At 33.0% G+C, this 12943-nt stretch overlaps 1 protein-coding gene across 3 annotated transcripts in view; it reads right to left on the bottom strand.

Annotated features, from left to right (window-relative positions):
- The window catches only part of LOC117180020 (neurogenic locus Notch protein), a 385864-nt gene that overhangs the window by 110049 nt on the left and 262872 nt on the right, over nt 1-12943 (bottom strand). For all 3 annotated transcript variants that reach the window (XM_033372298.1, XM_033372299.1, XM_033372300.1), the window contains one exon: nt 1986-2168. In XM_033372298.1, the coding sequence (XP_033228189.1) occupies nt 1986-2168 (183 nt within the window). The remainder of the gene's footprint in view (nt 1-1985; nt 2169-12943) is intronic.

The following is a 12943-nucleotide window of genomic DNA, read 5'->3' as shown; positions in this document are numbered from 1 at the left end:
TGCTTTATTACCATCTCTGTCACTCTTACGGCATTAACCTTAATATCGCTCCTCTAAATGCTCCTAGGGAAATTGAGTCAATTGTCGAGAATAGGAAGTGCCAAATATACTGGAACCTTATATTCTCGACAATTGTTTCTGTTGCTCACTCGAGGCTTGACATGGTTCTTCTTGACTTCGAGAAGCGAACCATGTTCGTTATCAAATTTTCGGCACCAGCTGACAAAAACATCATAACCAAGGAGAATGGAAAGAAAGAGAGGTATCGAGGCCTTATAAGGGAGTTGCAACGATTGCACCCGGAATATTCTGTTAAACTGATCGTCCTTATCATCGGCGCTCTTGGAGGTGCCAAGCTTTCACTTGCTAATAGCCTAAAAAGCATCCCTGCGTGTCAACAATATGCTAGAACACTTGCGGGAAAAATGCAGAAGGCGGTTGTCCTTGGGTCGCTCCGTGTTCTTAGGGTCCACGAGGCTTTTGCTGGATCGTCATATTGATTCCTTTACAAACTGTAACCACCTATCTCACGGTTGTGAGACGTGGTTGTGGCTGAAATTTTACCGCGATTTCGCTGGGAGCGGGTGCAATTTTCCAGATTAGCACCCGCTCCTGGCGAAATCCTGCGGTTGTCCTTATGACAAATTTTTAATTATATATATATATATATATATATATATATTCGCATATTTCAAAAAAAACTTTGCACAATTCTCTTTTTAACTACATGAATTTTCAATAAATGTAGAAATACTGAAATAAAATAATTCAAACTCTAGGGACTATTGCAAATTTATATTGAAAAGTTAGTCGCACCAAGCACCCTGACAGATATTTCGTATCTGCGGTGCTGCTTGCGTCGTAGAGAAGAGCTTCAAGTACGCGTCTACCACCACCCTCGCTCTCCAGGCGAAATAGTAGGGGACGCTGAACATGTGTTCACGGCCAACGTCACTTCTAACTTGCTTACTCCAAAAAATATAAACATTTTCTTAATATTTCTGGGAAAATTGAAAATGATTTGTTTATTTTTAAAAATTATTTTAATAGAATATTTAAAAAGATTTTAAGAGATTTCCAAAATTGTCAAAAAAGACCCTGGCAGATTTTAAGGATCTTTTTTTTAATTTGCAGGATTTTTTCAAAATGGCAGGCAAGATTCTATTTATTTTAATATTTGGTAAGAAATAAATTCACTTTCAATTCCCGGTTTTTCCCGGTATCAGAAAATTCCCGGTCATTTGCCGGTCCAGCAGTCACCCTGTAATAACAAGAGTAGTGAAGGGTCATCTCCGAAACTAAACAACGGACAGGGATCATTCTTGAGGCCAATTGCACAGTTTTCTGAAAATTGTGTATGTAGTGCCAAAGAGAATAAGGTTTCGCAGCAGGACACCTTGCCTATGCTATTGCTACTCCTACAAATAGGAATGTCTGCCACACGCACACCTATTGTGAATGTCGTTCCATAGGAAATCAGAGAGCGATTTGTATTTTCCGGAGAAGAAAATCTTTTTTTTTTTAAATTCAAGAACAAATTTTTACTCATTAACACTAGATACACCATTTTCAGAAGCCAAAAATGTACAATTTGTTTTAAGTATTATTAATTTTTTTGCAATTCATTTTTAAGGACTACCAGCTATTCAAAGCTGTATATTCTGAAAAGATGATAAGATAATGGTACTTTCTAACCTTTCACTCATCCGAAAAAAATGGCTAATCGACTCATAATTTCAAAAATCTGTATCAATATAGGTGCGAAACCTTCATCTGAAACATGCACTTTGTCCCATATCACAAAGAAAACGTCTGCTGTTGAAAATTAGAATTATTGCAAATTAATATGCTGCAGTTTCTTTACTCAGGTTTTAATATTTCTAATTTAAAATTGTTTTGTGTTAAGGGCTTCAATCTTCAAGTTTTGTATTCAATTACATCACACAACATGTTTTTATAAGAAAAATCGTTTTTCTAATACTCACCAGGCATGCAAACACAGCGAAATGTCCCAGGGTCGTCGAGACATGAACCATCGTTTTGACAAGGATGCGACTCACATTCGTTTACATTTGTCTCACATCTTGGTCCAGTGAATCCTTGCGTACAGTTACATGCAAAAGAACCCGGGGTGTTCACACAAATTCCATCGTGTTCACAGGGTGAACCTGAAAACAAAATTTGGCATTAGGCGAAATGCCCGGACAATAATAGGCCAAATGCCGGCAATAACCGAATCTACCTGCATCGACCTTTCTTTCTTCTAATTCTCTAGATCGAAGCTGTCACTTAGCCGTCTCCTCGCACTAACGGCTTAATGCCCAAAGTAACCTGAGCAATAGATTAATTTAATTTCAGATCATTAACTATATATTTACTTGAAATCATCAAAATTTCAACCAATACGAATAATTTTATACAGAAAAAAAATGAATTTTCAACAAAATATATGAATTTAATTTTCAATCAATAACGCTAAATTTACTTAAAATCAGCAAAATGATATATCTATTGGTCTATGTACTAAAAAAAAATCAAGAAATTGTTGAAAATTAAGGAATCTTTTTAAAATACATAAAATTACTTTTATTGCCTTACAGTATATTCACAGTAAATTTCAGAGATATCTTTTATCTGAAGTTGTATAAAACCGCTACAAACAATTGAAAGCTACAATTAACCGATGACCGCTAATTTTAATTGGGTGTGTATTAGTCAAAATCATTAGTTTTCAAAAATAAGAAAAAAGAATAATAAAATTTTGAACAAAATAGATGAATTTTTAATCATCAAAAAATAATACATTTTGAAACAAATATTGAATAGTTAAATTTTCGGTTAGAACTATTAATTTCCAAAAAAGGAAAAACTTTTAACATAATGTTTCTATTTAAAAAAATATACATTTTCAACCAGAATGATGAATCTTCAACCAAATAAATTAAATTTTCAACAAACAATTTCTACATTCCCCCAAGAAGTTGAATTTTTAATGTAATAGTTAATATTTCAATCAAGAAAGGTTGATTATCAAGGAACGGATATGAATTTGCAACGCTTTTATCCAACTTCAGATCAAATATCTCTACGACTTACTGCGAATTTATTAGGTCCCGAAAGCGGGAATTACAACATTGCCATATCGATATGGACACTATGCCATAATTTAGTGCTTGTTTAGTGCTAATTTATGCTGCAGAAAAAAAAATTTTCCCCGGTAATTTTGGTCAAAAACACGTAGTAATGCCAGCGTCGGGTGAGGCCACAACTCCGGTATGCGAAACTTGGAAACTATTAGTGGCATCAAATTTTCGTTAGCGTAGGAATTTAGTGCTAATTAAGTGCTCTAGATTTTGTACTATGCAAAAAATTCGGGCACTTTTCTTTACCAAAAACGTTTTAGTAATGCTGGCTCCACGTAACTCTGGTAGGTGAAACTCGGAAACTATTAGTAATATCAAGTTATGCTTTGCACAGGAATTTAATGCTAATTAAGTGCTCTGGATTTGTGCGGTGCAAAAAATCCGGGCCATTTTTTTCACCAAAAACGTGTAGTAATGCTGTCTTGAGGTGACTCTGGTATGTGAAACTCAGAAACTATTAGTGATATCAAGTTCTGCTTTTCGCAGGTTTTTAGTGCTAATTAAGTGCTCTCGATTTGTGCTATGCAAAAAATCCGGGCCTTTTTTTTACCAAAAACGTGTAGTAATGCTGGCTTCAGGTGACTAGTATGTAAAATTCGGAAACTATTAGTGATATCAAGTTTTGCTTTGCGCTGGAATTTATTGCTAATTAAGTGCTCTGTATTTGTGCGATGGAAAAAAACCGGGCAATTTTTTCACCAAAAACGTGTGGTAATACTGGCTTCAGGTGACTGGTATGTGAAACTCGGAAACTGTTAGTGATATCAAGTTCTGCTTTGCGCTGGAAGTGCTAATTAAGTGCTCTGGATTTGTGCGATGCAAAAAAACCGGGCAATTTTTTCACCAAAAACGTGTAATAATGCTGGCTTCAGGTGACTGGTATGTGAAACTCGGAAACTGTTAGTGATATCAAGTTCTGCTATGCGCAGGAATTTAGTGCTACTTAAGCGCTCTGGATTTGTGCTATGCATAAAATCCGGGCACTTTTTCTTACAAAAACCGTGTATTAATGCTGGCTTCAGGTGACTCGTACGTAAAACTCGGAAACTATTAGTGATATCAAGTTCTGCTTTGCGCAGGTATTTAGTGCCAATTAAGTGCTATGGATTTGTGCGATGCAAAAAATCCGGTCAATTTTTTCACCAAAAACGTGTTGTAATGCTGGCTGCAGGTGACTGCTATGTGAAACTCGGAAACTATTAGTGGTATTAAGTTCTGCTTTGCGCAGGTATTTAATGCCAATTAAGTGCTCTGGATTTGTGCTATTTCACAAATACAAAACACTTAGTTGCACGAAATTTCGGCGCAAAGAAGAATTTGATACCCCTAATAATTTTCGAAGTTCGTATGTCAGTCACCTGAAGCCAGCATCACTAAACATTTTGTGTAAAAAAAAACAAATGTCCGGATTTTTTCCATACCACAAATCCAGAGCACTTAATTAGCACTAAATTCCTACACCAAGGAGAACTTGATATGATGAATAGTTTCCGAGTTTCATATAATAGTCACATGAAGCAAACATTAGTAGATGTTTTTGGTCAAAATTATCGGACACTAAATTTAGTTTTTGCAGAATATATTAGCGCATAATTAACAATACATGTTTTTGTTATTATATATTCAACTGGCTTAATCAAATTCATATTTTTGACTTGAAAGTTCAACTTTTTTGTTGACAATTCGTCTCTATTGATTGACAATCAGCCTTTCTTCGTTGAAATATTAACTATTACATTTTTCGCCGAGAATTCACTTTTTCTGTTGTTAAGGTTGTATGTAAAACCCATCCCCGTACAAATAGTAGAGTTCCGTGGGGCGCATTCAAGCCATACTACATTGAAAAAATTTCACGGATCCGCATGGTGAAGATTTCAGTGCGCTACTGGCATAGAATTCGTAGGATGTGCGTTAACGTAAAGTTACCACTACTATGCCAGCGGCAGATTCGTAGATCGTGTAACGTCGCAATTAAAACCTAACCATGGCTGAACAACTGTCATGTGCCTTTGGATAGCTTGGTACAGCAGATCAGCTGGAGGGAGGGAACAATGTTGCTGCTATGCGATACTGTTATGTTTATCAGTTTGAAAGTGACTGAAATATCAATGTTTTTCACTGAATTATCTATGAAACTACACGGTGGAAAAACTTGATATATATTTTTTTAATTTGTATTTTCAAGCAGCTCTAATACCGACATTTTTTAAATTTCTCTACCAGTGCGTTTAATTACTATAAATTAAAATGTGAATATTTCCTAGGCACTGTTCATGAACTACATGTTAAAGTAGTCAACTTCGACATTAAGTATCTCCGCATCGGTATGGTTAAAAATTTTTTAATTAATTTAGCATATAAATCATTATTTTATTTAAATATAGCTCTTTTAAAAAAAAAATCAACCAGAGATTGATTTTTTTACATACAACCTTAAGAATTCGACTGCTTGGTAGAAAGTCGAAATTTTTTTGTTGAAAATTTCATTTATTTAGTAGAAGATTCATATTAGTTTATTACGGAGTTCTAACCGAAAATTTAACTATTCAATATTTGTTTTAAAAGTTGTAATTTTTTGTGGTTCAAAATTCATCTATTTCGTTAAAAACTTAAGTAATCTTCTATCTGATTTTTAAAAATTAATTATTTTTAATACCACACACCCAATAAAAATTATCCGTCGTACGTTAATTATAGCTTTTAATTGTTTGCAGCGATTGTATCCAGCTTCAGATAAAAAATAGCTATGGAATTTACTGTGAATGAATTTACCAATTTTCGAATAACTCTTTATTCGTTAAATTTGTTTACCACTCAAAGTTTCGCTGGATTAGTATCTGAAATAATATATTCAATAAATCCATGTAACGTAGAACTTTCTATTACTATTAGTAATATTAAAGAGCGAGATATCATTCGAAGATTAAAATTTTTTATATCCTTTTAGATTTGAGTGAAGTTTGATACTGTGAAAAAAATGAATCATTTGGCAATTAATTGATCAGATCAAAATATAAGAATCAAGGAGCAATTACTTTCATTGATACATTAAAATAATGTCTACTTTATATTTTTATAAAAATTAGAATGACTAATAACGTTTTAAACTAAGTTCAGAAAAGTTAAAATATATTTTTGAAAAATGAACTCAGATACTCATTCCACAACATCATACAAGTTTACAAAAATTACATAATTGAAGTAAAGGTATTTCAAAAATAAATAAACTTTTAATATACAAATTTATGTTACTCACTTGAACAAAATTAAAGTTCAATCCGTATATAATTTAACATTGTGAACAAAATTATTTACCTGATAATGAATGACTTAATGACATTTAAAGCATTAAACAATTATTTGCATCAAGTTAAAAAATTATGTATCTAGAATAGGGGCATTTTAAACAGCGGCGGATCCACGGATACCCCACATACCTTACAGAACGCCTTATACGTATTATTTCGCAAGCTCAGGGGGGGGGGGGGGGGGGGGGGGGGGGGCGATCACCCTCCTCTGAAGCCGTGCCTGATTTTAAATATAAATTAACTTTCATTATAAAAACCCTATGTAACATTCAATTACATAAACTTAAAGTGAATAACCTATTTATGATACTTAATCGACAAAAATTAAAATGCAATCTTTATGTTATTTAATATAGTAAAATAATTAGTCAGCTATAAGTCGTTTATCAGTTTATAACATAAAAAGCATTAAAGAATTATTTTCAGTGAATCATTCAAATAATTTTGTATTCTACATTTTTCAGAAAACTTGAGCTATTTATAACATTTAAAACTATTCCAGGAAAACTAAAAATATATTCTCACATTATTTCGAAATCAGAATTATGACACTCATTTAACATCCCAAAACTTAAAAAAATAATGTGATTGGAATAGAGGTATTTTAAACATTCACAAACTGTTATTATACCAATTATAACTAATATTAAATTACATAAACTTGAAGTAATTAATAAATTTATTTTACTTAATTAAAAGAAATTACAATTCAACCTTTATGTAACTAAATATTGTGAAAAAATCAGATAATAATAAATTAATGTATTCATAACGTAAAAAGCATTAAACTATCATTTTCATTCCGACATTGAAATCATTTTTATTCTACTTATTTTAAATTTTCACTTTTATTTCTGAAAATTTGATTTATTAGTAACCTGTTATACTAATTTTAGAAAAAATTAAAACACATTAACACATAAATTTAAAAATGGAATGCAGATACCCATTTCATAACTTTAGAATCATTTGAAAAATGATGTACGGGAAGAGAGATAAAGTGGAAGGGGAGTTAAAGTTTGTGAGCCACAGCTGAACAGAACGATGAGTGGCGACGCGGAGAAAAGAAAAAAGAAAATGGAAGTGTGGTGGGAAAAGATAAAAGTGGAATGGGAGAAAGAGAGGGAGCAAGCGAACATGGAGAGCAAGAGAGAAAGTAATGAAGGAAGTGGCAAAACTGCAAATAAGCGTTCAGGAGCTCAATAGGAAAGTTGATCGGCTATTGGGGAAGGAGAATGCAGCGGATACGAGGAAAGAAGGAGAGCTATCCACTGAGGGAATGGAAGCAGAAATGAGAGACGTGAGCTGTCTGGCGGAGGAGTGCGAGAGCACGTGGAGGAATCCTCCAAGAGCTCTGACGAAGGAAGAGTGGGTGGTGGAGAAGGAGGAAAGAGCAGCCAGAAAGAGAAATCTGAAGGTACTGGGGGTCAGTGGTGACGACTGTGAGGTAGTAAGTGTAGTGGGGAGCTTAGCGGCACACACACAGAGGTTGGCGAAAGTGGAGCAGTTGTAGAAGATAGACGGTGCTCTGATGCTCAAACTGAAATCTATGGAGAGTAAATTAGAGATACTGGATACAAGGGCGAAATTAAAGAATACAGGGTTGTGGATAGACGAAGACTGGATGGAGAGAGAGGAACTGGTAGAAGAGTGGCTGCGGAGAGAGAAGGGAAGACTGGAGCATGCAGGAGTTGATGTAAGAATCAAGTACATGAAAGCCAAAGTAGGAGAGACCATCTGGAAATGGAACGAGAGGGAAGGGAGAATGGAGGTGGTTCGGCTGGAGGAGAAAGAAGAAGATCACTAGGACGAAGAGAGAGAGAGAGAGAGGAGAAGAAGGGAGTGGGGAAGAAATTAGTGAAAGTGAAAAGCAGAGCAAGGTGTTCGGGTTATGTGAAAGAATATGTGAAGAAAGGGAGTGTTTTGAAATGTGAGTGAGGATGTCGGTACGTCAGAGAAAACATGAAATTAGGGTAAGGTAGGAAAATGTATTTGGATGGATTGGAGGAAGGAGAGTAAGGTTTCTGCTAAGTGCTAGAAAAGATAAAGGGAAAAGGTAGAAAGGGAAAGGAGGTTTAGAGACATTAAGTTGTGGGGAATTTCCGCAAGTTAATGTGAGATAAGGGAGCGCTTGCGTTTGGTAACAAATGTTAGAGGAAAAGAAAAGGTACAGAAAGGTACAGAAGTAGGGTAAATTAGGTTTAATTTAATCAGAATGTGAGAAACTATGTAATGGTTTTTTTTTTTTTTTTTTTTTTTTTTGAAGACTCTCAAACCCGTAAAAGGGAGAGAGTATAATAAATACTACTACTACTACTTATACTTCAATTAATTAGAAGCTTTTATTTGAATCTAGAAAATATAAATTTTAGCAGAATCTAGAGGAGAGTACCCAAATATGAGATACCAACTCTGTTTGGCGTGATTGTCGGAGTTCTATGGATTGAATTTAAAAGTAGTATAGGTAATTTTAAAGGAAATTTAGTTTGCCATAAGGAGCTTGAATAAAAAATTTTATTAACATTTTTTTATGCTGAAAATGTAAAAAATGTAAAGAAGGGCCTTTTCCAAACTCGTCAAACTATTCTCATAATATGAGATACCCCAGGAAATAGCTAATAAAATGCAAGATAAAGTATTATTTTTAATGAAAAACTGCATTCTATGTTTCCGAAGTATAAATTTACTGCTATTTAGATACATTTACTTTTTGCAGCAGTCAAAAACACTTTCGTAACCAGTTTCCCCCGCGCTGCCAGTGTTATAAAAACCACACAACAAATGGACTATACCACGAAATCACTTTCTTCAAGGGCTACAAGTTAGTGATAGAACCAACAGAGTGGGTCTCTTAGTTTAGCTGATACCCCGCTATCTCATATTCGAGTACTCTCCTCTATTAATAATTAATTAATGAGTAATGAACATACAAATAATTTAATAATTATTTTGATTAAAGTGTATGTATTATTTCCAGTAACCGAACTTTTAAGTATAATTGGGATATATGGACCAAAAGGAGAATGTTTGACATTAGTGTAATTATTTGTTTCTTGCGTAATGTTAAAGAATAAATGACAGTTCGGTTAACTTCAATAACGCAGATTAAATTTTCCAAATGTACAGTAAAGATTTTCAAAAGTAATAATTAAGGCACGTGGTGTAATTAGTGAAAACTATTCTATTCAGGAAAAATTGGATAAAGTTGGATGCTTGTTAAGTAATGTTTGCAAATGTAAAGTGAAGCAAACTTTAAATGATGAAATAAAAATAATTCTCTCAAAATCGATTACAGAATGATCAATTTCGGTTATTCTTTCTAGGTAAAAAATGCATTATTTACTTAAAGGTTTGGTAAATTTTAATGGATTCTGGAGAAAAATTTACTTTGGTTATGTTATAATCTCCTGCATATTTTATATAAGTTTGTCCACTGTGAGCGAGCTTTGCATTTTTGCTACGTTAAACTTTATTCGACAGATTGGTAAACCGATAGTCACGCAGTATCATCCATCATCTACCTAATCTTTCAGGATCGTATGCAAGTACTGAGTACCTCGAAGATATTATCAATTTTGTAAAAGTTGTTGATGTAAGTTGTTAGCTTAAACCCAACAGTCCTAAAGCCAACAATTTCTACAAAATTTTTTTGAGGGTCAATATAATCCCCCCAGCGATTATTTACCAATTTTCTAATTTGGAAAAAGGTGTTGAATTTTCAAATTACTTACAGTCCTCATTTTCGTTTAGTACTTATTATTAAATATTATTTTGTAAAATTTCAAAATAAAATGAGATTTCATTAAAGTAGGAAATTAAATAGTTAATTACCATGAATCAAGGTTTACGCTCCTGGCGCAAGCCTCAGTGCTGCCATTTTAGTGGTTTTTGTCATGTTAGAGGTTTTCCTACTAAATTTTTAGCTTTTTCTTCCGTTAAGTGGGATGAAAAAATTGTTTTCCACGTATTTAGTAGGAAAACTGGGTTTAATTGATTTATGAGAAAATTTATTATTTGTAAGAAATGAAAAACATTGTTCAGTAAAATAAATTCTTTATATTCACAAAACCTTATATCCTCATAATCATCACTTTTTTGTACCTTATTCCTTTTTGAAATTAAAATTTGTAATTGAAAATTAAAATGGTTGATATCTTAAATATTTTAAAAATTTTAGGTATTTAGTGTGATAAATGAAAATTCATAAATAACATAAATGATCAAATTTTAAAAACTATTCTAGATATCGAAAAAATTTTCAGCATGTATCGGCAATATGTGCGCAAAATTCTCAGTAAAGTCCGTAATAATCAGTTGGATGTATAAGGCTGCAGAGGTGAGCATTGGTAACAAATTTACTTTTTGACAATTACTCAACAATTATACATTTTTTATTCAAGAGAATATAATTTATTTCTGTAAAATATTATAGAAAATGTAGTATCAGCGAAGTCCAATAAATCTAGCCACTCATTCGATTTGGAATTGAATTAGTAAAATCAAAATTTTAGTTGAATAATACGGTACCATTTCATTGAATTGAGAAATAGATCAATTTAGTTAATTATTAGGAAAAATTATTCAGACAAATTAATTAAATTTTTCTATTTTGCAAATTGGTACTTATTCAATTGGAAAGAATTATAGTTTAGAACCTGACTTATTAACTTTAAAATCACCCAAATTTAAGAATTTTTATTTATACATCTTTAAAATTGAAAAGTTATTAATTTTTTAAATTAAGCGTTAAAAATGATGCAAAATTCACCATTAAAACAGTTTCAATTCTGATGATACACAATAAAAATTTTATCAATTTCGAAGATGTAGAGTTGAAAACTTAAGTTTAGATCTTCAAAATTATCCAGCATTTTTATTTATACATTTTTAATATTGTAGTATGTTTAATTGTGTGCATTTAAGATTGAATTATGTAAAAAAGTACCCGTGTGGAAATAGCCCGGATTAGCCCTGATACAACCAGTGGATGCGTTTACCGGTGGCGACCTGGCAAAGGTGTCAATTTTGACAGTTAACTCACATGACTCGAATAAGGTTGAAAATGAATGTACATCTAGGGGATGACATTAGAAATAGCATCTGCGCAGACACTTACCTGGATGCAAAAGTGTTGTCAGACGGCTTCAAAGTCACCGGAAATTCAGATGAAATTTCTTGAAATTGATTTTACAGGATAAACTTTGAAAAAAGTTGGCCCACTCCCAGAGATGCATATTTTCATTATTATATCATTTTTTAATAAAATTGATACACTTGGAGAAAACATCGATTAAAGAAATACCATAACAATAAAATCCCGTTTTTCTTTACAAGTAATTTTTTCGAAAATGTTTAGAAGAGAAGAGATACTCCTTCACAGATATACTCCAACATTAATACGAAATTTTGCATCCAAATGCTAATATTGTTATGGTATTTCTTTAATCTCTGAATGGCATCTAGTGGTTTATAAAGTTTAAGCTATAAATTATTACTGACGTTCTCTACTTTCACTTAAAGTGCACTTATCTTCTTTTATTATTCTCATACATCTAGTATATGATCTTACTTGATATACATTAGGTTTATCATGGCATAGTCCAGTGGCTGGTTTGAGCGATGTTGTGAACCGTTTTAAAAGCTTACTCATGTAAAAGATTCAGATTTAAGAATTATTTCCAAGATTCAACTGAAGAAATTGCCTGCTAACATTCCATTTAATGCAAAACGGTTGGGTTTGCATAAAATGATTGCGGTTGATCTCAGAAAAGCAATTAAATAATCATCAAGAGGTTTTAACAACTAATAACTTAGATCTTCATAATATGAATTATGAAGTTCCTCTCGTCAATAATGAAAATGTTTATGATTATGATTATTCCAGTGGTACTACTTTTTGTTCACCGCCAATGTCTAAAAATCAAAGTTAAAATACGACAAAGAGTATTGTGAAGCAGATGTTGTAGTTCTTAAGCAAATAAAAGGTAAGCAAATCGAGTAACAATTCGAAGGTGTTACTCCTCACCTTTGCACCCCAATCTTGGGGTCGTAGAATAATACAAAAAGAATTGGCTGCCCTGAACCTCAGGCTAATAGCGGAAAATTTTGTAGCTAAGTATGGAATTTTGACGTCCCCAAATCCAAAAGAATGGAAAAAATTAGCTGCCGAATCCAAACACTTATTACATCTTTTTATGAAGATGACGAAAACAGTTGTCTCTTATCTGGAATGAAGCACTTTGTGTCGGTAAAAGTGGAGAATGGGAAGCGCCAGTATGTTCAGAAAAGACTGATACTTTTTAATCTTTTTTAATTGTACCAAAAGTTTTAAATGCATTAGGGATGGGACACATTTAGAAAATCTAACTGAAGTTATTCATTTACCTCTTAATACATATATACGAGGGTGGATTGATAAGTTTCCGGCCTGACCAAGAGATGGCGCCACTAGGCCTACCTTGAGGTGGCGTTCTATAGTACCATCCTTAGATA

This window comes from Belonocnema kinseyi, chromosome 9 (assembly GCF_010883055.1).
Source record: "Belonocnema kinseyi isolate 2016_QV_RU_SX_M_011 chromosome 9, B_treatae_v1, whole genome shotgun sequence".
Classification (NCBI taxonomy): domain Eukaryota; kingdom Metazoa; phylum Arthropoda; class Insecta; order Hymenoptera; family Cynipidae; genus Belonocnema; species Belonocnema kinseyi.
Note: the sequence above shows the minus strand (reverse complement) of the source record. Positions and strands in the feature narration are given on the sequence as shown.